We start from the raw sequence: 23,329 nt of genomic DNA on the forward strand, positions 1-23,329 counted from the left end.
TATAAACTTACATATTATGTTTTATATTTTTATAGACTTACACAAGTATATATTTTTATATAATTATGTAAGTATATTATTTTATATGCTTATATGTTATTTTTATATTTGTAATACTTATATAAGTACATTATTTTTATATATTTATGTATTTTTTATATTTTATATACTTATATAAGTATTTAAATAAATATATATATTTTATATACTATACTAACATAAGTATTTAATGTACTTATTTATAAGTAAGTTTATACACATTGTCTCTCCCAATCTAATTTAATTACCTTGAAGGCAGGAACAATTTCCTTTTTGTTTTTTTTGTCCCTACCACATAGTAAAAAATTAATAAATACTTGATGACATTGAATGAAACCTACATTATGCCCATGAATTAGAGAACTCCAATCCTTTTATAGTTGTGAATTAGTTTGAATTGTAGAACAAGATCCAAGAGTGGCTATGATCTCGCTGCCAGGACATTTATCCCGTTTCTTTCCTATCTTTGCTCCTCTCCCAGACAGTGTCCCTTCAGGCCGTGGGCCAGGAATCTCTGCCGCTGGAGTCTCATTGATTTTCCCCTTAGTCTTGGAAAGCTAGGGTAGAGGGCCTGCAGACCAAAAATGGCCACCAGGGGGCAAGACCCCTTTCCCTGGACTTGCTGAAGACCAAGGTTCTGGACCTGCTGCAGACCAAGGTTCTGGACATTGGTGCCCTCTTGTGGGCTCTTAGCGGTTGTACCTGAGAGACTTTAGGGAGCAGGGCTTCAGTTGGACTATTCCCCTAGAGGAGCAATTAGGCACCTGTCCCAGGCACGTGGGCGTTAAATACAGATGTATTTTTTAATTTAATTTAATTTTTTGGCATTGGAAAAAAAGAGGTCAGAGGTACCTCCCCCCACTGAAGTCTCTCCCCAGGGGCCTGTCACAAACTGATGCCATCTACGTTTAGAGGGTCTAGGGGAGGGGAGGGAGGAAACAGAAAAACGCTTTGCCTGCTGCAAAGTCCCAAGGAGGACAGAGAGTGTAATTTGCCCTGGAAATGGGGAAAGGGCTGCCCTCCATCCTCAGAGGACACATTAGGAGATTTGTGGCATTCTCCAGGGCCCTGGCTGCACCACAGCACTGTTCACTTGCTGTTCTCTATGCCAGTGGGATCCAAAGGGAGGCAGGGCCCAGCTGCTGAGGTTGCATCACCCACGGGGAGGACAGCTGGTAAGCCAATAAAACAAGGACAGCGGACAGCAGGGGGTGAAGAGCTGAATCTTTGAGCTCTGAGGTCTTAGTCTCCCATGATCCTCACCCCACCCTGTGACCTCTTGGGAATCACATTTCTAAGCTCAAAGCTAATCCAATGCCTTTTCTTATAGGTCACCTTCCCCAGCCCCCACTGTAGCGTGCCCACCTAACATTCCTCTTTTTGCCAAGACTTCTGGAGAGAGAAGTGGAGCCTTGTCTGTACTGTCTGGGATTGCAAAATCTCTGCCCTACTGCTGTGAACACAGCACCCAGTATCCACATCCAGGGAGTGGTCTAACAAGGTTTGGGCCGGGACCCCTTCTGGGGGCCTGTCACCGGGGTGTCCCTCCTGGCATGTGCCCCAACAAGTTCTCCCCAAGTCTATCAATCCTGGGATCAGCCCAGAGCCTGTCTGACTTGCCCACTGTACCCTCCCTTCAGGGAGCCGGAGCCAGAGTTAGAGCTGCATTCTGGTGCCCCTACCACCTGGCCCCCTTAGGGAAAACAGCACACAAAGCCCCCTGTGTCTGGCGCTGAGCAGCTCCCAGGGAGGCTGTGAGATGAATGAATGAGGCTACGCTGGAGCCAGACGAAAGGCCAGGCGGGAGAGTGTGGGGGTGTTGTGCCCAGGTACAACCAGATCCTCTCCCACAGATGGGAGGGGCCAAGGGCGGGAGACACCAGCTGGTCTGGTCTGGAAGGGAGGTCACCTGATTCAGAACCCAGCCTGGTCCTGCACACACCCCCTCCACTATCACCGAGAAGCTGGTCCCACACTCAACCCCTGTACCCTCTGTGCCAGGTAAGCTCTTTGATCTTGTGCCCTCCCATGATGGGGGCTCTTTGCACTCTCAGGATGGGCTGGGCAGGGCTGCCTTTCACAGACACACAGGTCAACCTGCCCTGATCTACCTGTGCATGGATTGTGCCCATGGGTTAAAGAATCCCAGCCTAGATCCTAAAGGGAGATGAATAGTAGATGGAGGCCGAGTGATAGATGGGATGCAGGGGAGAAGCAGGTGTGGGGAGGAAAGGAAAGCTGAGGCTTTGATCTTAAAAGATGAGAAGGGGGATCCTCGCCTCTCCCCACACACTCATTTCCTACCTCGCTCCAAGATTCCATACCATTGGGAGCTCAGAAGAAACCAAGGGCCCAGTCTGTGACTGAGACATACTGCCAGTCGTTATGGTAGAAGCAGGGGAGGAAAAGGAAGGCAGTGGCCATTTTTGTGGAGGTGAAGGGTAAAGACTTCTTAAAAGGGGAAATCTACTTTAGACCACAGGTCTCATAATGAAGGGACCATCGCCCGGGGTTTGGGTGAGTTGGCTATAACTGGTGGCAGTCCTAGCTGTAGCTGGACTCCTTCATTCCTGTAGCCCCCAAAGGTTCATAGGAACAGAGGGTCCTTTTTTCCTCTGCTTCTCTGGCTTCCAGTTTCAAGCCTCATTCCCAAACCTGCCTAGCAGGTTGATGATGTTTTTTCTACACCAGAGAGAAGAAAAACTTTGGTTGGGAAGAGAAGGTGCAGAGAATAGGAAAGGGATTCTAAGCACAGGAGGTCTAGGTGACAAAAAGGACCAAAAGGAATAGGGGAGCTCAGCTCAGCTCCTGCTTCTCTCCCCAAAGCTGTCAACAACATCATGTCTGTGAGCAATCAAAGGATGGAGTCATCCCTGGTCCATGAGATCCTCAGCCACCTGGGCTTGGCCAACAAGGTAGGACCGTGAGGATATTCCAGAAAATGGGCTGGGGGTGACCCTAGAGGCAGGTATGTAGAGAAAGAGCTTTTATCCACTTAGTAGATTAGACTGAGAGTCAAATGGAGGCATTGAAATGAAGCTTGTCATCCTTTTCTTGGACTCAATTAAATATCAACTCCCCTATGTTTCTATAGACTGCAGCTTGGGGTACCTTGGGGACTCTGAGGCCATATTTGAGCTTCAACGTGGACAAGGATGTACAACGGTTGCTGGAAGCTATTGCAGGCCAAGGTGACTTTTCCCTCCTCATGGTCCTTCTCTCTGTCTTGCTTCTATGGGGTCAGGAATGTCCTTTCTCTGCTCTTAAGAATTCTCTATTATACAGACTAAGCAGGACACTGAAAATAAACTGGGACATGCTTACATATTGTTTAGCATTGTCTTTTGCATGATCATTTAAAAACAAGTTACAGAAATCACCGCAATCTAGTACCTCCTTAGCACCTGTTCTTCTCAAAGTGATTCTATTTATGGCCTTGGCTTTTGCTATATTATATTGAGTAATTCGACCCTCAAAAACTCTCTGGTTGAGTTCTGCCCTCTGTCCTGGTTCAGGTGTGGATCAGGGCACCATAGTGAATGTGCTGACCAACCGGAATGGTGAACAAAGGCAGCTTATTGCCCGAGCCTTCCAGGAGCGCACCCAGCAGGTAAGAAGACCAATGGGAGACATTGGGAGGAGCTTAGATGAAACGCACCCCTTGGTCCATATGAAATTGTCCCCAAATTCATCATCTGGGTCCAGATTGACCCAATATGAATGTGGTATTGCCTGTACATTATAGTCAGCCTTCTCACTCTTGCCCACCCTGCTCTAGAACTTATTCACTGTATATTTATCCTAGGACTTACTGAAATCCCTGCAGGCAGCTCTTTCTGGAAGCTTGGAGAAGGTTGTGGTAGCGCTACTGAAGCCTGCAGCCCAATATGATGCCCATGAACTAAGGGCGGCACTGAAGGTATTAGAACAGGAGATGGACTCCAGATATATTGGCTAACCTGGGAGCTGCCTCCCCAATCTCTCAATCATTCCTTGGCCCCAGGGCTTGAGGGAAGGAGACCTTGTGACATCATCACCCTAGAGCTCAAAGTCTGATCTTTAATTCAATCTCATTCCTGAAGCCACTGGTCCATGCTCTCCCCCAGGCAGAAATGGTCACTGGCTTCCTTCTGCCCTCACTTCCACCACTCTGGCTCAGTCACAGACTGGACCCTTGTTTTCTTCTAGGATCTAAGTTCTGCTGAGGATGTAGGAGTGGAAATCCTTTCTACACGGTCCCCACCCCAGCTACAGGAGTGTCTGACTGTCTACAAACGTGGTAATGGGGCTGAATGGCTAGGCACTCAGGAGGGGACATTCCAACACTGTCCCTTTCAGGGAGGAGTCCTGGAGCCTAAATGCTGATATTTCACTCTGATGAACTCCTTAGGAGCCCTTCTCTCTGCTAGTGTCTCAGTTTCCCCTTGGAAGAAAAGGAAGACAATTACTAGCCCTTTTAACCTAAGGCTTGAGATTAATAATAGAGTAGGTCTCTGATAATCACAAGGATATCCATTCCTCTCTCTTAAGTCTCTGATAATCACAAGGATATTCATTCCTCCCTCTTCCCTATCTCTCCTCAAACCCTCTCCCCACAAACATACACACTGTTATCAATCTCTGTCTCAAGCTGAATGGAGCCTGGCCACAGCCCTGAAACTGGTGACTCTGGTCTTTAATTCCTCCCTCAGCATACCTCTTGGGTACCAGATTCCAATGACTGTGGCCCTACCCAGCCCAGCAGCTAGATGCCTTAGCCCTGAATCTGATGCCAGCTTTACCCTTTATTCCCTTGGTTTCTCTCTATATAATAATAGCTCATGCTTCTGTAGCACCTTAAGGTCTGTCAAACACTTTACAATTATCTCATTTGATCTTTGGAACAACCCTGAGAAGTAGATGCTATTATCATTATCTCCATTTTTAAAATGAGGAAACTGAGGCAGAAAGAAGGTGAGTGACCCACTCGCATCACACAGTTAGTTTCCGAGATAATTTACCTTAGGTCTTCTAACTCTAAAAGCTAGTTCTCAATTTTTCCCCTTCTCCATCCTTTTTCCTTATGTTCTTTTCCTCAGAGCATCAGAATTTAGGTATCCTCTCTTCCAGCTCAGATCTAGAATCATGTTTCCCTCTCTTCTAGTAAGGAAACCCAGACTTAAGCATCTTGCCTTCCAAGCTGGATTCCGTCCTTCCTCCCTTCCTCTATTCTTTCCTTCTTCCTTCCTTCCCTTTCTTTTCTCCTTTCTTCCTGTCCATCCTTCCTTAATACTTTCTTCTGTCCCATTCTCCCTTCTTTCTTCTTTTCTCTCTCTTTTTTTTTTTCCACCCCTTAGTTACTGCAGTACTGCTATGGGGCTTTGAGATTGTTTAATAACAACACAAAAAGTCAAGCAATTTCCCTCCCAATACTTGGCTGTGTACATGTTGAAGTATTTCCAGGGATGGGCACCTTAAATGCCAGGAGCTTGTGACTACCAGAATCATTTGGTGCTGGATACTGGAGCTTGCTGGATGCTAAGACTAGCTCTGGTTGTTCAGATGAGAAAGACTAGGAGACCATATAAAACTTTGCTTTCCCCACTCACTCTGATATTTACTCTGGACCCTGCCCTAGATTTTCAGGTAGACATTGAAGATGATATGAGGTCAGAGACAAGTGGCCTCCTGAGGGATCTGCTGCTAACATTGGCTAAGGTAAGGCAATCAGAACTTCGGTTCTAGGGATCTAGGGGGATGAAAGACAAGAGAGAATTCCTGTGGAAAGGTTTCAAGGAGTTCTGGGGCTTAATTTCTGTTGGTCACACAGGATAGTAGAAAGAAGGTTGCATTTGTGGGGTCAGGAGACATAGATTTAGAATCCTAGCTTTTTTCTATTTGCCAGCTGGGTGATTTCTCTGGATCTCTGTTTCCTCATGTGTGAAATGGGGATAATCACATTCCTTCTTCTCCAAGGGAGTAGTTTTGAGGGAAAATGGTTTTGTAATAAATGTGAGGTGCTGCTTAATTCTTATTAAAGCCATTGACTTAAAAAAAAAGAAAAAGTAAAAGTAACAAAGAGCTTCCCTCTCAAAATATATCCCCTAAAATCAACACCAACTTCCAGGGTACCCGCGAGAGCTATTCGGGGATAAAGGATTACAACCTAGCAGAACAGGATGTACAGGTGAGTTTGGACCACTTAAAGGCAGTCCCAGATATCCCTCTCACCCACATGGAAAAATAATTATTGGGAGGGGGGAATAGTGCCCATCCTCCAGTTTCAAATCTTCCTGGGACATATCTGGGAGACAGAGAAGGGTCCCACTAATACCTCTGTGTGTGTCTGACCATACGGTTCACTGCCTCACAAGCACTGAGATCACTGACTGCCGGATTCCCATGCCAGAGGCTGGGGGGGAGGGGGTTAGGAAAATGATCAGGACCATCCTGGAATGGGGCCTGGCTTCAGCCCCGGAATTTGAGGGGGTCCCACCCCGGGGAGGGTGGGAAGCCCCTGGCCCAGGGCCGGCTCCATTTTGATAAGGCACCAGCTTCCTCTGGCCCCCAGCCACATACCTCTGGGAGAGGGGAGAGGTATGGTGCTCTTCTACACATACCATGGCTTTCTTGGCAGTTCCAGGTGGCTGACCCCTGCTGCCCTTCCATCACCATGGTGATGGGCCTCCCTTCTCCCAAGCCCTTTGCCCTTGGGGAGGTGGGGCAGAAATAGCAGCAGACAGTCCCAGAGCTGGCACAAGCATTATTGGAAAAGCAGTAGGTCACCTGACAGGCTGTCCAGGGGTGGTCTAAGCTCACAAATCCAGATTTCCAGCCAGTGAGCGTTTCAGAGGACAGGTTCCTTCATACACCAAAACCCTGAGGAGCAGGAGAACACAAGTGCCTTAATATACCCAGAGTCCCTTGGAGCCCATCACTCCCTCCCCAAACCATACCTGCTCCTGCCTGCCTTCTCTCTCCTCATTCTGGTCCCTCAGCCCCAAGCCCAGAACAAGCCTATTAGCAAGAGCATGGTCAAGATGGGATGGAGAGTTAGGGGAGGGGCCAAGGATTTGGAAAGGGCTGAAGAGGAAGGGATCTTGGGCCAGAGCCTGGGGGTGGAGGTAGAGGACTTGGGAGGTGGGGAACGGAAGTGGGTGAATTTGGAAGGGAAGTAAGAGAGCCCTGATGTGTAGGACAAGGATACCTTGTTCCTTAGGGTGATTAAGGCCCCCATGGACCCGAGGGATGGAACATGAGACATAGGGACTTGATCCACTATCTTCCGTGGGGAGTAGAGGATTCTACCACAATTTTTTAGGTCCCTTGCTCTTCTTATCTCATTTTTTTCCAACCAGACATTACATGAGCCTGGAGAAACAGGCACAGGGGCAACTTGGATCACTATTTTTACCCAACGAAATACTGAACACCTCAACCGAGGTAAGATGGAATGGCAACACTCAGCTGACTAGAGTCCCCTCTACTATGTTCAGTACTCCTGACTTTTCTTTCTTCCTCCATTCCCAATAGTATTTGATGAATACCAGAGACATAATGGTCAGGAGATAGAGGAGGGCATCCGGACCCGTTTTCATGGAAATGCCCAGACTGCTCTTCTCACCCTAGGTGAGGACCTGCTCCGAGCCCCTGCGCTCTGTTGGAATGGAAAGCTGGGGTACTCATATTTGCCTCGCTCATTTTCTCCTTTGCTTTACAGCCTCCGTGATCAGGAACACTCCACTGTACTTTGCTGAAAAACTCCACCAGGCTCTCCAGGTGAGAGGGGGGAGACACACCCTGGAAGGAGGGAGGAGACCTAAGGTGCCAACTAATGTGACAGGGGTATATTATTAACTTATTATCCTCTTGATCATCTGCAAATTACTGCTTGTCTTTAATATGCAAAGATGATGAACCATAAGTAGAGCTTATGCTTGGGGTTCTTTTTTCAGTAGGAGTGACGGATGGTTCCATATTTATAGCCTCTACTAAAATCTTCCTCTGGTGCTTCATTGTACTGTAGAGGTAAACCTGGGTTCTCCAGGCCTATACCACTGGAGCTCAAACACTGGCATGGTCTACCTAGATATAAAGGCTTTGGATAAGGACACAGGGGAGCTATGTCTGTTGTTCATATTCAGGTGGGTGGTCTTTTTTTTCCTTGGAAAAATTCATGTTGACTTAGAAGAGAATTATAAAATACAAATAAACATTCTAACCATATTTTTTCACAAAGCCTTTCAGGCTTGCAGCAATATCTGTATAGACTTCAAACACTCAAGCATAATATACTCTCCTCTTCTCAAAGGAAGTAGCAGGAAATGTCCCTCCCTCATAGTAACTACAAAGTCTTTTGAGGTTTGTTGTTGGTTTTTGTTATCAATTATGAGAAAGACAAAGTCTCAAAAGTCTAGGTATCAAAGTATCAAAGTTTTTTAGTTTTGTTGGCTTTTTTTAAATGTTAGGCAAAGGATTAGTTTTTGGAGTATTGGGTTTTGTTTTTTGTTTTCGTTTTTTTTTCCTTTTAATGCCTTTATTTTAAAAATTATTTAGTATTTTATTTTTCCTCAATTACATGTAAAAATAATTTTTAACATTTGTTTTTAAAACTTTGAATTCCAAATTCTTTCTTTCTTCTTCCCTACCTCCCTTCAATGAGAAGAAGGCAAGCAATTCAATATAGGTTATACATGTGTAGTCATGTAAAAACATTTCCATATTAGTTATGTTGTAAAAGAAAGCATAGACCAAAAAAAAAAAAAAAAACTATCTCAAGAAAAATAAAGTTAAAAAAAATCACTTTGATTCACAACTGATCATCATATTGCTGTTACTTTGTACACAATACATTTCACTTTTGCATTAGCTCTTGTTAATTCTTTCCAGGTTTTAGAGTATCCTGCTTATTATTTCTTTCTCCCCCCCCCCCCCCAATTCATTTTATGTAAAGAAACAAAATAATAACAAAGAAACACAGAAAAGGAATACAAAACAAAACAAAAGAGAACATTGCCATATGTCCAGCGGAACATCAGGGAGGATTCAAACTACATACCAGTTCAAGAAAACATATATAGGGGCAGGTAGGTGGCACAGTGGATAGAGCACTAGCCCTGAAGTCAGAAGGACCTGAGTTCAAGTCTGGTCTCAGACACTTAACACTTCCTAGCTGTGTGACCCTGGGCAAGTAAGTCACTTAGCCCTAACTGCCTCAGTAAAAAACAAACAAACAAAAAAACCATATATATGGTTTTATATATATATAAATTCATGAGTGTTCAATCTTGTCTTTACTTCCTTGTAAATTGTTCTTTGGTTCTCTGCTGCATCTTTTTTACTTTATTCTTTTTTTCTCCTTTCATCCCCACCCCAAATCCCAAGCTGTTAAGAAAGGATATATTTATATATACATACATACACACATTCACCCCCCACACACACACACATACATACAGGTCTTTCCTATGCCTGCTGACTTTTTGCTTTAATTCTGTTCCTAATTGCTTTGCTATTACTTAACCTTCCCCCACCCTTTGCTTTCCATGTGCCTATCCCTCCTCCCCTTATTTCTTTATAGATTTTGGAGGATGCTATATAGTGTTGCCTATTTAACCTGTTCCTGATGTGAGTAGGTTCTTAGAACTATGAGCCTTCCCCCCCGCCCCCCGCCAATGCCTCTGTGTCTATTCTTCCTCTGTACCTCATTTGTATGACATAATTATTATTTTTATCTTAACTGCCCCAATCTTTCTTTTGAGCTGTCATATTGTTAGTGTCAATCTTAAACATATGCTCTAAATTTCCCATGTTTAAAAAACATAAGCAATATATCCTTTTTGAGTTCCTTGAAACTGATCTTTGATATTGACTGTTATATGTTAAATTTTCAATTAAGTTCAGGTTTCATTGATAGAAACTCCTGAAAATCTGCAAGTTCATTGAATATCCATTTTTCCCATTCAAAATTATAAATAGTTTTGCTGAATATGATATTTAGTTATTTAGGCTTATTTAGGCTTAGCTCTTTTGATTGTCAGTAGATATGATTCCAGGATCTGTGATTTTTTAGTGTGGCTTCTGATAAGTCCTATACAATTGTAATTGTAGCTCCAGTGTATTTGAATAGTTATTTTTCTTGTTTCTTGCAAAATTTTCTATTTGATCTAGGGGTCTTGAAATTTGGCAATAATGTTCCAGGTGTTTTCCACAAAGGATCTCCTTGAGGTGGTGATTGGTAGATTTTTTTTTTTTTTCTATTGCTACTTTCCCCTTGTGTTCTATCACTCTAGAACAGGGGTTCTCAAACTATGGCCTGAGGGCCAGATGCAGCCTGCTGAGGACGTTTATGTGGCCCTCTGGGTGATGGCAAATGGGCTGAGGGGCAGAGATAGATTGTGAGGTTTTGTTTTTACTATAGTCTGGCCCTCCCACAGTCTGAGGGACAGTGAACTGGACCCTATTTAAAAAGTTTGAGGACCACTGCTCTAGAACAATTTTCTTGGATTATTTCTTGCATTATTGTGTCAAGATCCTTTTGTTTAGTCACAACTTTCAAGCAGTCCAACTTGTCTTATATTTTCTCTATCTGTTCTCCAAATCTATTGTTTTTTCTTATGTTTCACATTCTGTTCTATTTTCCCATTCTTTATAATCCATTTTATTACTTCTTGGTCTCTCATAGTGTAGTGGGCGTAGCCCCTTTAAGAATCCTTGTCTGATCTACCTTTGGGACAAGATATTCTTAGGGGAAAAGATCCGTATCTGAGCCAGTTTGGGCTGTACCCAGCCCCCATCTGGCCTGGGTTTTCAGCCCCCTTTGATACAAGATCTGGTCAAACTAGTTTGGGCTTGCACCCAGCCCCCCCACTGGACCTGAGCTGGCTTGGATAACCCAGCTATCTGAAAAGCCCGCCAAAAATCAGGAATCTGCCCCTTACTTCTTCAAGCAGATAAAAAGAGCAAAGCTAGAATTATCTTTGGTCAGAGATTTGAAAGATGCCAGCCAAGATGTTTGCATCAGAGATTCTCTGTCCCCGCCGCTGCTTTCAGCATATATCTTCCTCTATCTAATGCCTTTTACTAACCAGACTTACTAACTTTACTAACCTTGCTTCCAAACCTGGCAATAAACATCTTTTTATCCATCTAGGTTTTCGGCTTGTAAATGCATTTACAGGGGACTCTCGCTGCCACTAGACCTGATTTGACTTTGTATCCTTGCGCTGAATCCTAAGGGGTTGCAGGGGAGCTCCATGTGACTCCCTGTATCCCGAATCCTGCCACTAGACCTCAGTTAATCTTATTGAGGTGAATACCTCCTCATTAGGTATTTACCTCATCATTTGGTTTATTTACCTCATCATTTGGGTGTCAGTTACCTCATCAATAGCTTCATTGGCTTCCCTTTGTCCAATTCTAATTTTCAAAGAGTTATTTTTGTCTTTGAGATTCTCCTTTTCTAGTTGGTTAACTTTTTTTTTTTTTCATAATCTTGTTTTTCTTGGATGGTTTTTGTTAGTTTTTCCTCATTGAATCGCATTTTATTTTTAAATTCTTTTTTGAGTTCTTCTATAAATTCTCTCTAGGTAAAGAGCCATTTCACATTACTCTTTGGGGTAGAAGCTTTCTTTTGCTAAAGTGTCCCCCTCTGAAGATGAACCCCAGTTTTCCCATTTCCCATAGTAGGTTTCTATGGTGGGGTGCTTTCTTCTTTGACAGTTCCTTTTTTTTTTTTTTTAATTAAGAAGTTTTAGTATAAATCCCTCTAATGTTGGAGTTGGGGAGTATCTCTGGCTTCACCTCAGCTCTCCCCTCTGACTAAAGAACCCCAAACCAAGAGCTCCACCTTACTGTAAGTGCCAGCAGCCAAGAGCATCCTGCTGTTTCCACACTCACCAGATGCTGGTTCCTTCTTGCCCAGGGCTGGGTCTTTGCAGCACAGCTGGGCCCAGGGGCTGAACATTCCCTCAGTCTTCCCTGATTCAGACTTCAACTCCATAGTCTAGGAGGTGAAAGTTTCTGTGGTTCCTTCTGAGGCTCCAGCCACATCCAGCTAGCCCCGGGGCATCCCACAATGGAGTTGTCTCAAATTCCATCAGATTAATCCCAGCCTTGAGTCTTTCTTCAGATCTTCTTGGGTTGTATCTGGAGGATCCCTGTTCTGCCCTAAATCTTCTTGATTTTTCACAAGTCTATGTTTGCCCTGAGGCACAAATTAGTTCCATTTGTAGAGAAAATAGGGAGAACTTAATAAAATTTACCAACCTATTCTGCCATCATCCCAGAATATTCCTTCCTGTTTACTATTTCTTATAATGCAATAGTATACCAATCACAAATCATAATTTGTTCAGCCATTTCCCAATTTGATAGGCATGCCCTCATTTTCCAAATCTTTGTCACCAGAAAAGAGCTGCCATAAATATTTTTGTATATATAGGTCCTTTTTCTTTTCTTTTTTTTTTTTTTTTTAAATCTCTTCTGGAATACAGCCCTAGAAGTGGTATTACTAGGTCATATTACTTGGGACATAGTTCCAGTTGCTCTACAGAATGGTTAAATCAGTTCACAATTCCACCAGCAATGCATTAATGTCTCATTTTCCCCACATCCCCTCCAATATTTGTCATTTTCCTTTTCTGTTCTGATAGTCAATCTAATAGGCATGAGGTAGTGCTTCAAATTGCTTTAATTTTAATTTCTTCAGTCAATAGTGAACTAGAGCATTTTTCATAAGGCTATAGATAGTGTTTATTACTTCATCTGAAAACTGTTCGTATCTTTTGATCATTTACCAATTGGGGAATGGCTCTTATTTTTATAATTTTGATCCAGTTCTTTACATGCCTAAGAAATGAGGTCCTTATTAGAGGAACTTGCTTCAAAACTTTTTTCATAGTTACTGTTGCTAATTCTAATTGTATTTCCCTCCATCTTATTTCTCTTCCCCCCTTCTTGTTTCCTCTATTCTCTCTCTCTTTTTTCTTGTCCCTTTTCAAAAGTGTTTTGCTTCTGACTACTTCAACCCCTGGTCTGCCTCCTTCTAGGCCTCCCTCTCTTCTTATCCCCTTCCCCTTCTACATTCCTGTAGGATAAGATAGATAAGATAGATTTATATACAGATTGGAAGTATTTTAAAAAACACTTTAGTTTTTTTAGGCTGGCTACAGGATGGTGAATTTTGATCATAGAAATTCTTGAAGGCTACTTCTGAATGTATAGATAAATCGGTGTCTTTGTTTAGTAAAAGCACTGTTGAGATCCCATCTGTAGGTCCTCCCAAGTTTTTGAAGTAAGTGATGAATTGGCATTAACCTGTCTATATCCCTAATCCAGATCCTTGTGACTTAAACATTTACTCTGTTAGGGCTGTGGCAGAAAACTTATTGTGCACCAAAGGTCAAGGTGCCCTCTGTACTCCCTCTTGGCAGAATTTTATGCCCTAGCATTACTCAAAGGCTGTTAAGGTTGGAATTTATGAATATAAACAATGTAAAGTTATCTAGCTCTTGTAAGGATTGAATTCTTAACATCATTATCTTGCACATTGTACTTGCTTAATAAATATTTGTTGAATTGTTACATATAGAAACCTTAATTGGATTTGATAAGATCAATGAGAAATACATTTATGCATGCATGCTTGCATACATACACATACATATACTTGTATGGTTGTTTTATATATCAGTGTCTTACCCTGCTTTTTTACCTTTTGTCTGAAGATACAATGATCTGTTGTTTGAACCTCTTTAGTCGAGGATTTGAGGCTGCACTCAAGGCGACAATGACTCACTAAGAGAATATAATTTAATTTCCTCAGTTTCCTCATCTGCACAATAAAGGAATTGGCCTATTACAAAATTGCAGAATTTTTGAGCTGAAAGGGATCTCAGTAACTAAAGGAACTTTAATGAGAGTGAGAGTGTTTCAGGGAAGTTGGGATAAAAAGCAGCTGAGCCATATGAGGATAGCAATTAACAAAATTTTATTACTTCTCAAAAAAAATTATTACTTCTCACAAAGGGAGAAGAATAGATATCAACAGAGAACAGTCTCTAGGAATCACATATAACAAAAGGCAGAAGCCCTTAGAGCTCAAATGTATATGAAATTGCTCTTAACATTTTAATTTATTGTTTATTAGCATTCTTTTCTTTTTAAATTTTAAGTTCTAAATTCTCTTCTCCACGCACTAAGAAGGCAAGCAATAGGATATCAATTATATGTGTGGAATCATGCAAACCATATTTCCATTGTAGCCATATTTTATCAGTATTCTCTCTATGGAGGTGGATCTCATTTTTTTCATTGTGAGTCCTTTGGAATTGTCTTAGATTCTTGTATGAAACAGAGTAGTCAAGTCTTTCACAGTTGATCCTCATTGCGACATTGCTTTTACTATGACAGTGATCTCCCAATTGTCACTTACTTTGCATCAGTTCATATAGGTCTTGCCAAGTTTTTCTGAATCCATCTTCCTCAACATTATTTGAAGCACAATAATATTCCATCACAATCATTTGCCTCAATTTGTTTAGCTATTGCCCAATTGACAAGCATCCCTCAATTTCTAATTCTTTGCTACCACACAAAAAAATTGCTGCTATAAATATATTTATTTGTATATAGAGACTCTTTTCCTTTTCCTTTGATCTCTCTGGGATACAGACCTAGTAGTGGTATTACTGAGTCAAAGGGTATATACATGGTTGTTTTCCAGAATGACTTACCTAGATCCTACTCTATCAGCACTTTTTTAGTGTACCTAATTTCCCTTCCTCCCCTTCAGCATCTAATTTCTGATAAATATAAAGTATTGTATAAAGTTGTTTTAACTTGCATTTCTCTAATCTATAGGGAGTTAGAGCATTTAAAAATATGACTATAACTAGTTTGATTTCATCTTCAAAAAACTGACTGTTTATATCCTTTGACCATTTTATCAATTGGGTAAAGACTTTTATTTTTACAAATTTGATTCAGTTCTATAATCAGCATATTTTTGAGATGTTAGGCCTTTATCAGAGAAACTTTCTGTAAAAATTTAATATTACTTCATTGTCTATGTCATCTTTTAGCAAAGGAGAGTTATCTCTTTTAATTAGGTCTGGTTTTGCTTTTGCTTTGTCTGAGATCACAATTGTTATCCCTACCTTTTTTTACTTCAGCTGAAGCATTTTATATTCTGTTCCAGCTCTTTATTTTAATTCTGTATATCTATCTTTGTGTTTCAAATGTGTTTTTGCAAATAACATATTGTTGGATTCCAATTTCTAATCCATTCTGCTATCTGCTTCCTTTTAAGGTAAATTTGACCCATTCACATACACAGTTATAATTACTAACCTTTCCTTCCATTTTCTCCTATTCCTTTCTTTCTTCATTTGTTCCTTTGTTCCTTCCTTCTTTTTCCTCCTCTTCTTCCTCCTCTTCTCCCCCTCCTCTTCCCCTTTCTTCTCTCCCTTTTTCTCCCTCTCTCTCCTTCCTCTTCCCCTTCTCCTCTCTCTGTCTCTCTGTCTCTGTCTCTGTCTCTGTCTCTCTCTCTCTCTCTCTCTCTGTCTCTCTCTCTCTCTCTCTCTCTCTCTCTCTCTCTCTCTCTCTCTCTCTCTCTCTCTCTCTCTCTCTCCCCCTCCCTCCCTCTTGTCCCTCCTCAAAAATTCATTTTGCTTCTAAATACTGCCATCCCTTTTTTATCCTTTCCCTATCCTTTCTCTTATTCCCTTTCCCTCCACTTTTTCTATTGAGTAACTTACATTTTTATATACAATTGAGTTATCTATTCTTTTGAATTCTTTGAACCAATTTCAGTGAGAGTGAAGTTCAAACATTGCCTATCCCCTCTTTATTTCCTTCTCCATTATAAAAGTTCTTCCTTGCATGACACTTTTATGTGAGATTTTTTTCCATTCTACCTCTCTTCCCCTTTTTCCTAATGCATTCTTCCTCACTCCTACATTTTTTTGAGATCATTTCAACATTTTCAGCTCACACTTTCTGTCTATATAGTTTTAACTGCCATAATAATGATAAAGTTTCTATACAGACAAGTATCATCTTCCCATGTAGGAATGCAAACAATTTAACTTTATTAAAGTCCTTATGATTACTTTTTCATGTTTATGTTTTCATGCTTCTCATGAGTCTCATGTTTGAACATCACATTTTCTATTCAGTTAGTTCTCTTCTTTTTCATCAGGAATGCTTGAATGTTATCTATTTAATGAAATATAGTTTTTCTCCTGAAGGATTACACTCATTTTTGCTGGGTAGGATATTCTTAGTTTTAATTCTAGCTCCTTTGTCTTTCAGAATATAATTTCCCAAGTCCTCTGATCCTTTAATGTAGAGAGTACTAAATCTTATGTGATCTTGATTTGGTTCCATGTTATTTTGAATTATTTCTTTCTGGCTTCTCAAAGTATTATTATTTTTATTATTATTTTTTTTGACCTGGGAGGTCTGGCATTTGGCTATAATAGTCTTGGGAGTTTTGATTTTGGAATCTCTCTATTTGGGATCAGGAGATGATTGGTGGGTTCTTCCAATTTCTATTTGACCCTCAGGACCTAAGATATCAGAGCAATTTTCCTTGGTAATTTAAAAAAAATGTAATGACTAGATATTTTCTTTCATCATGACTTTCAGATGTTAAATAATCCTTAAATAATCTCTCATTGGTCTATTTTCCAGAACAGTTTTTCTTTTTCTTTTTCTTTCTTTCTTTCTTTCAAATTTCTTTCTTTCTTTCTTTCTTTCTTTCTTTCTTTCTTTCTTTCTTTCTTTCTTTCTTTCTTTCTTTCTTTCTTCCTTCCTTCCTTCCTTCCTTCCTTCCTTCCTTCCTTCCTTCCTTCCTTCCTTCCTTCCTTCCTTCCTTCCTTCCTTCCTTTCTTTCTTTCTTTCTTTCTTTCTTTCTTTCTTTCTTTCTTTCTTTCTTTCTTTCTTTCTTTCTTTCTTTCTTTCTTTCTTTCTTTCTTTCTTTCTTTCTTTCTTTCTTTCTTTCTTTCTTTCCTTTCTTTCTTTCTTTCTTTCTTTTTTATGAAGCAATTTAGGTTAAGTGATTTGCTCAGGATCACAGCTAGTAAGTGTTGAGACTGGTTTGAACTCTGATCCTCCTGACTCTAAAACTAGTAGCCTATCTACTGCTATTTAGCTGCCCCCGGGTCAGATTTTCTGATGAGATATTTCACATTTTCTCCTTTTTTTTTTTTTTTTCTTTTCCATTTTTTGACTTGGTTTTATTATTTCTTAACTTCTCAATAAAGCCATTAGCTTCAACTCAGCCAATGTAATTTTTAAAGAAATATTTTCTTTAGTGAGGTTTGTTCCTTTTTTTCCATTTGGCCAATGTTGCCTTTTAAAGGATTCTTTTCTTCAGGAAATTTTTGTACTTCTTTTTCCATTTGACCAATTCCATTTTTTTTTCCTTTTTTCTCCTTTTTTGTGCTTCTTTTGCCAAGCTATTAATTCTCTTTTTTTTATTTTCACTCTCATTTCTCCCCCCCCACACAACTTTCCTTTACCACTCATCTCTTTTTTAAAAACTCATGCAGGAATTCTTTTTGGGTTTGAGTTCAATTAGCAATTTTCTTTGAGACTTTTTTGTAATTGTTTTCACATTGTCTTTTGAGTTCATGTCTTGGTCTTTCCTGTCTAATAGCTTTTATGGTCAAATTCTTTTTCTTGGTTGTTGCTGCTCTTGTTCCTTGCTTCTTTTTCCATTTTTTTTTTTTTTTTTTTTTTTTACTTTGAACTTTATGTTAAAGTTGGACTCCATTCACTTGAAGGTAGGAAGGCACTGTCCCAAGCTTCAGGCTTTTTTGTGCTACTCTTTTCAGAGTTAGTTTGGGGTCCCACAAGTTTTTGGTGCTTCTAGGGTCATGAGATCCTGGGAGAGGGATAGACACTGCTTTTCTGGTCTTTACTCTGGTCTTTGTCTGGGAAAGGCTCCTGATCCGTAATGAAAGCATTAGTACTCTGACCAGAACCTTGTTCCCTTGTGACCAATCCCCAGTGCTCCTCTCTGCCCTGGAACTATGACCCACAACTGCATATGGGTAACAGAGTTGCCAATCAGTGCCAGCTGCACTCAAAGCTGTCAGTATTCTCTGTATTCTCTTTCCAACCATCAGTCTGGCTTACTGTCCCTTACTCCCAAAGCTGCTACTGATTTCACCAAATAAATATGTGAGCTCTAGGCAAGCCTATACTTCTGACGCCACAAAAAAGTCTCACCTCGACCTTTTGTTGATTCTGTTGCTTTAAAATTTGATTTGGGGCATTATTTCAAAGTTGTTTGCAGAAGTATTTTAGGAGAGTTCAACTGGCACCTAATCCATCATCTTGACTCCACCTCAAATTTATATAGACTTTTAGACAAAGAGACAGCATGATACTATTGTCCTATTTATTGTAACAATAAAGTATTTTCTAACTTGGCTAACAAGAAGGGAAGAATGAGGAACAGGATGTAGGGAACATAACCCTAAATTGTACAGCTAAGCAAGAGACTGAAAGGGATTCATGACCAGTCTCTAAGTTTATTAACCTTGGTATACATATATCCTGGGAAGCTGGGACTCCACCATTCAAAATGGTTTTTGTTGGTCAACAGAAGAGAGAGAAGGAATGAGTATTTATATATCATCTACAATGCGTCAGGCTCTATGCTAAGGATCTTACAAGTATTATCTCATATGAACCTCACAAGGGGTAAATTTTTTTATTAACCTCATTTTCCAGTTGAGAAAACTGAGGCAAACAGAAACTAAGCGACTTGCTAAGGTCAAGGGTCAAGTTTGAATTTTGATATTTTATTGTCTATGTAACCTTTTAGCTTAATGTAGTTTCCCTGCTTATCTATTTTAATTAGGTTTAGTTTTGCTTTTGCATAGTCTGAGCTCACAATGCTAACTAACTCTGCCTTTTTTTACTTCAGCTGAAACATCAGATTCTGTTCCAACTTTTTATTTTAATTCTGTGTGTATCTTTCTGTTTCAAGTGTATTTATTGTAAATAACATATTGTTGGATCCCAATTTCTAATCCATTCTGCTATATGCTTCCTTTTATGAATAAACTTATCCCATTTACATACATAATTATGATTACTAATCATGTATTTCCTTCTATCCCATTTTCCTTCCCTGTCTCTGTCTCTCTCGCCTCTCTCTCTCTCTCTCTCTCTCTCTCTTTCTTTCTCTCTCTCAGCTTTCTTTTTTTCTCATAGTATTTTATTTTTCCAACTACATGTAAAGATAGTTTTCAACATTTATTTTTGTAAGGTTTTGAGTTCCAAATTTTTTCTTCTTCTCTCCTTTATCTCTCTCTCCTCTCTCCAAAACAGCAAGCAATCTGATATAGTTATGTATGTACAATTATTTAAAATATATTTCCAAATTAATCACATTATAAATGAAAAATTAACAAAAGGAAAAAACCACGAGAAAGAAAAAGCAAGCAAACAAATAAAAAAAAAGGTGAAAACAGTATGCTTTAAACCACATTTAGTCTTTCTCTCTTTGGAAACATGTCATTTTCCATGCAAAGTCCATGAGTCTATTATCACTTAAAACAGTTTATTTTACTTAGGGATAACTTTATTTGCTGGGAAGTCATTAATTTTTTATTTGTTTCTCTCATGATATTAAGCTGAAATTTGCCTCTTTAAAACTTTTGGCTATTGTTCCTAATTCTATCCTCTAGGGTCAAACATGACAAGTCTCATCCTCTTTCCATATGACAATTTAAATACAACCATCATATTCCTATCGAGTCTTCTCTTCTCCAAGATATCAGCAATGGCCCTTCCAAATTTACAGAGAATATGTTTCCTATTATTATAGACTTGTTATTACCATTAGCACAAAATCTAATCCTTTCATTCTAGCTTCATCCAGATTCTGTTCCATATTCTCCAAACTAAAATTGGATACCTCAAATTTTAGAGATAATAACATTATGCAAAATTCTCAGATTTTTTTTTTTTTGCTAATCAATATTACTGTCACACTTATTAAATCCTTATAAAATCCTATATGGAAAAAAACCACAACAAATGAGTAGATTTTAGGTGAAGAGATGTGTGCTTGGGGGCAAGGTAGAGGTGAGAGCATTAAACTGGGATTAGGAGACCAGAATTCTCATGCCAATTTTCTCTATGATTTTGGAACAGCTCAATCTGTACTCTGGATTCAGATTCCTCATCTGTAAAAGAAGTAATTGTTCTAGTCCCTTCTGGATGTGACATCTAAAGTTGTTCTCAGATTAACTCTAAGTTAAGCTGCATTTTGGGCTGCATTTCATCTTATAATAGAATCCCTATGTTGCTGCCTGCCTTTGTGATTTTGACCAAGTCATATCATTTCTTAAACCTTGGTCCTTTCATATATAAAATAGGATGGGGACAGTTAGCAGTGAACCTGAGTTCAAATCCAGACTCAAACACTTAATAACTATATAATCAGGAACAAATTACTTAACCTCCATTGCCCCCAGAACCTTGTGTCTACTGCTCCCATCTACCCCTCTTGTCATTTCCAAGGATTACAGACTTGAAGCCGCTAGAGGTCATCTTCTCTATTCTTTTTCTTTTTTTTTTTTTTTTTCATATAGGATTTTATAAGGATTTATTAAGTGTGACAGTAATATTGATTAGCAAAAAAAAAATCTGAGAATTTTGTATAATGTTATTATCTCTAAAATTTGAGGTATCCAATTTTAGTTTGGAGAATATGGAAAGATGATTTTTCACTAAAATCAGAGAATGGCTCCTGAGATTCCTTCCTGCTGTAAACATAGGCTCTAAAGATAATAGTAAACCTAATACACTGTAAGAATCTGAAGCATTAGAAATTAAATTAATTTAGTTCAGCTCTAATTCCAAGTATATTTTGACAAATAGAGGCAAATACTCATATGACAATATAATTCTAGTGATACGTATACTTGAAAACTGGAACTATTATCAAGTAACCTCTGGTGTCGAGCAAAATATTCAGTTAACTAGATGATCCCATTCCTTAACAAGAATACTTTAAATAGAGATAAATTTATTGATTTTATTCATTCTAAATATATGTAATATAAACCATATTAGTACCAAAACCCTCTGTTGTAAAAATGTGTCAACTTATTTCCATTAGAAAATAGAATAAGTATTTAAGAAATGAAGATTATAAGTTACTATATTTGTATCACTATATGCCTCAAATATCTCCATTTTAAATTTACACATTCTTTTTTATATCCTCATGACATTTCCCAGAAAGCAAAAGATAGAAAAAAAAAATCATTGATGTTGGACCCAAGGCCAAAGAATAAAAAAATGAGGCAAAGAAAGAAGGAATATAACATGACCCTAATCATAACATGAGCAAAGTCCAGAACTAGACTCCAAGAATCTTTGCTTTGTTTTCTTGAAAATTAAGGTGAACTGAGAGACAGTGATCAATTTATTAGCAGGAATCAATGAATTGGGTCAGTGGTCTCTCTTATAGCCTGAGCCAGATCTTACCAGCCTATGTGTAGTTTTGTGAAGTATAAGAAATCAAAGAACAGAATTAGGTAGATGAGGAAAACAAGGCAAGTTATAGGGCTGGCAGCATCATGTGTGGGGACAACATGATTGGCTGGAAATTGAAAATGAGAGGCTGGCAACAACCCCCTTCTTCCCTCCGGTGACTAAGAGATGTTCATTGTTTGAATGTACCACACTTAGGATAATAAAGCACACATAGATTGGTGGTATAAAAATATCAAACCAGATTCCCTAGTGTCCACCTGCATCCCTCAAGGATACCAGATTTCCTTGAAACAAGAATAGAGCAATTATTAGCAGGAGAATTGAACTTCTGAACTTCACTCATAGGTAAAGAATCAAATCTGGCTTGAGCAATCATTCTAAATGGGATAGTAATACAGAATAGGATCAACTATAAAATAGAATCAATTATAAAATGATACAGAATCCATTTAATTTCTTCACTTCCCTCTCAGAGTGTCATTAAGGGAATTAGTTAGAAACTATTTCCTGTAGGCATTTCCTTGTGAATTATAAGGACAATTTCAGACTTAGGGCTTCCCGTCCAGTTTTCAGTTTATTCTGCCATATGTCCATTAGCATATGTTCTGGACCTATCAAAGCTGGCGGTAGTATCAGGTGACAGATTTGAAAAAGGGTACCACTCAATTGGGATGCTCAGCTAATGCCATAGGATATGGAGAGACACTCAGATCAAGTTGTCCTTTTTAAATCGTTTCTCACATGTACCATCAGCAGAAAAGGCAACAAGCCATTAAAGGTAATGTCTCTTGGTCCTTTTTTGTCTATTGGATAATTCAGAACCTCTTCCTTTTTTTGACTCCATTTTGAGGACCAGTGATTCAGTTACACCATCCATTCCTTGCCATCAGCATCCATTTGCCTAATATTTAACTCTCCCTTGCCCACTTCCCCCTCCTCTAGGGAGCTGAGCCAAACTACCAAGTCTTGACGCGCATCCTCATCTCTCGAAGCGAGACTGACCTTCTAAGCATAAGAGCAGAGTTCAAGAAGAAGTTTGGAAAGTCCCTCTATTCATCTCTCCAGGTCAGACCAGGCTAAGGGACCCACTCCTGAGGGGCAATTCACTCTGTTGTGCCCCAGAGTCCATCTTCACGTTCTGTCGCCATTAGTCCTATGGGGTCAGTTCAGGGTTAGTGGCTCCACGGAGGGTATTTCTCCCTGTGGGTGATGGGCTGGGGGGAACTGAATTTGGAGTATGGTGGGAATGGGCTTATTGATACTTGATTCCCCTCTCTTCAGGAGGCCATGAGAGGGGACTGCCGGTCAGCTTTACTGGCCCTATGCAGGGCTGAAGACATTTGACACACAGCCCTCAGAACCTTGTGTCTACTGCTCCCATCTACCCCTCTTGTCCTTTCCAAGGATTAGAGACTTGAAGCTGCAAGAGGCCATCTTCTCTGTTCCTTTTCCTTTAAACAAGATGACTCTTTACTAAAACCAAACATCCGCCCCTAAATTTCATCTATAGCCTCTATAGGACTCTACTAATTCCTATATGCCAGAGTTAAGGATAATCTGCTCTCTTGGCCTCTAGCTCTGCTCCTGGCTCTTCCAGTCTTTACAAGGCACTTATGTTCAGTGGAGAATCTCACTAGTGCCTAAACTCTACAGGCAAATTTATGGTTTGTTTTCCCTTGGGGGAGAGCTGGAGAGGCTTTGATCTGCACTTTCAAAACAGAAACAGCAACTGTTTTCAGATCCATTTCCTCTACTACAAATCTTCTTATCTGTTTTCCAGCCTCAC

At 39.9% G+C, this 23,329-nt stretch overlaps 1 protein-coding gene across 3 annotated transcripts; it reads left to right on the plus strand.

Annotated features, from left to right (window-relative positions):
• Positions 1 to 1,893: 1,893 nt before the first annotated feature.
• On the plus strand, positions 1,894 to 23,027 carry ANXA9 (annexin A9). Of its 3 annotated transcripts, none has more exons than XM_074265344.1 (13): positions 1,894 to 2,040; positions 2,866 to 2,954; positions 3,134 to 3,230; positions 3,555 to 3,649; positions 3,845 to 3,958; positions 4,228 to 4,318; positions 5,657 to 5,736; positions 6,146 to 6,205; positions 7,377 to 7,461; positions 7,552 to 7,647; positions 7,739 to 7,797; positions 22,486 to 22,608; positions 22,825 to 23,027. In XM_074265344.1, exons 2-13 carry the CDS (start codon positions 2,880 to 2,882, stop codon positions 22,885 to 22,887), a joined length of 1,038 nt encoding a protein of 345 aa, XP_074121445.1. In that variant the 5' UTR covers positions 1,894 to 2,040; positions 2,866 to 2,879; the 3' UTR covers positions 22,888 to 23,027. The 3 variants fall into 3 exon arrangements, with proteins under 3 accessions (XP_074121445.1, XP_074121443.1, XP_074121446.1); XM_074265342.1 differs by lacking the exon at positions 1,894 to 2,040 and adding an exon at positions 2,171 to 2,473; XM_074265345.1 differs by lacking the exon at positions 1,894 to 2,040 and adding an exon at positions 2,458 to 2,480.
• The last annotated feature ends 302 nt before the right edge of the window (positions 23,028 to 23,329 follow it).

The sequence above is a fragment of the Sminthopsis crassicaudata genome, chromosome 4 (genome assembly GCF_048593235.1).
Source record: "Sminthopsis crassicaudata isolate SCR6 chromosome 4, ASM4859323v1, whole genome shotgun sequence".
In the NCBI taxonomy this organism is placed as follows: Eukaryota; Metazoa; Chordata; class Mammalia; order Dasyuromorphia; family Dasyuridae; genus Sminthopsis; species Sminthopsis crassicaudata.

What these genes read in the sequence shown, in the direction of transcription:
- ANXA9 (XM_074265342.1), top strand. Translation starts at nt 2,425, where the DNA reads ATGGTAGAAGCAGGGGAGGAAAAGGAAGGCAGTGGCCATTTTTGTGGA. An exon ending in AACTAAGGGCGGCACTGAAG is followed by an intron (nt 3,959 to 4,227) that starts GTATTAGAACAG and finishes GTTTTCTTCTAG; the next exon opens with GATCTAAGTTCTGCTGAGGA. An exon ending in AACTCCACCAGGCTCTCCAG is followed by an intron (nt 7,798 to 22,485) that starts GTGAGAGGGGGG and finishes CCCCTCCTCTAG; the next exon opens with GGAGCTGAGCCAAACTACCA.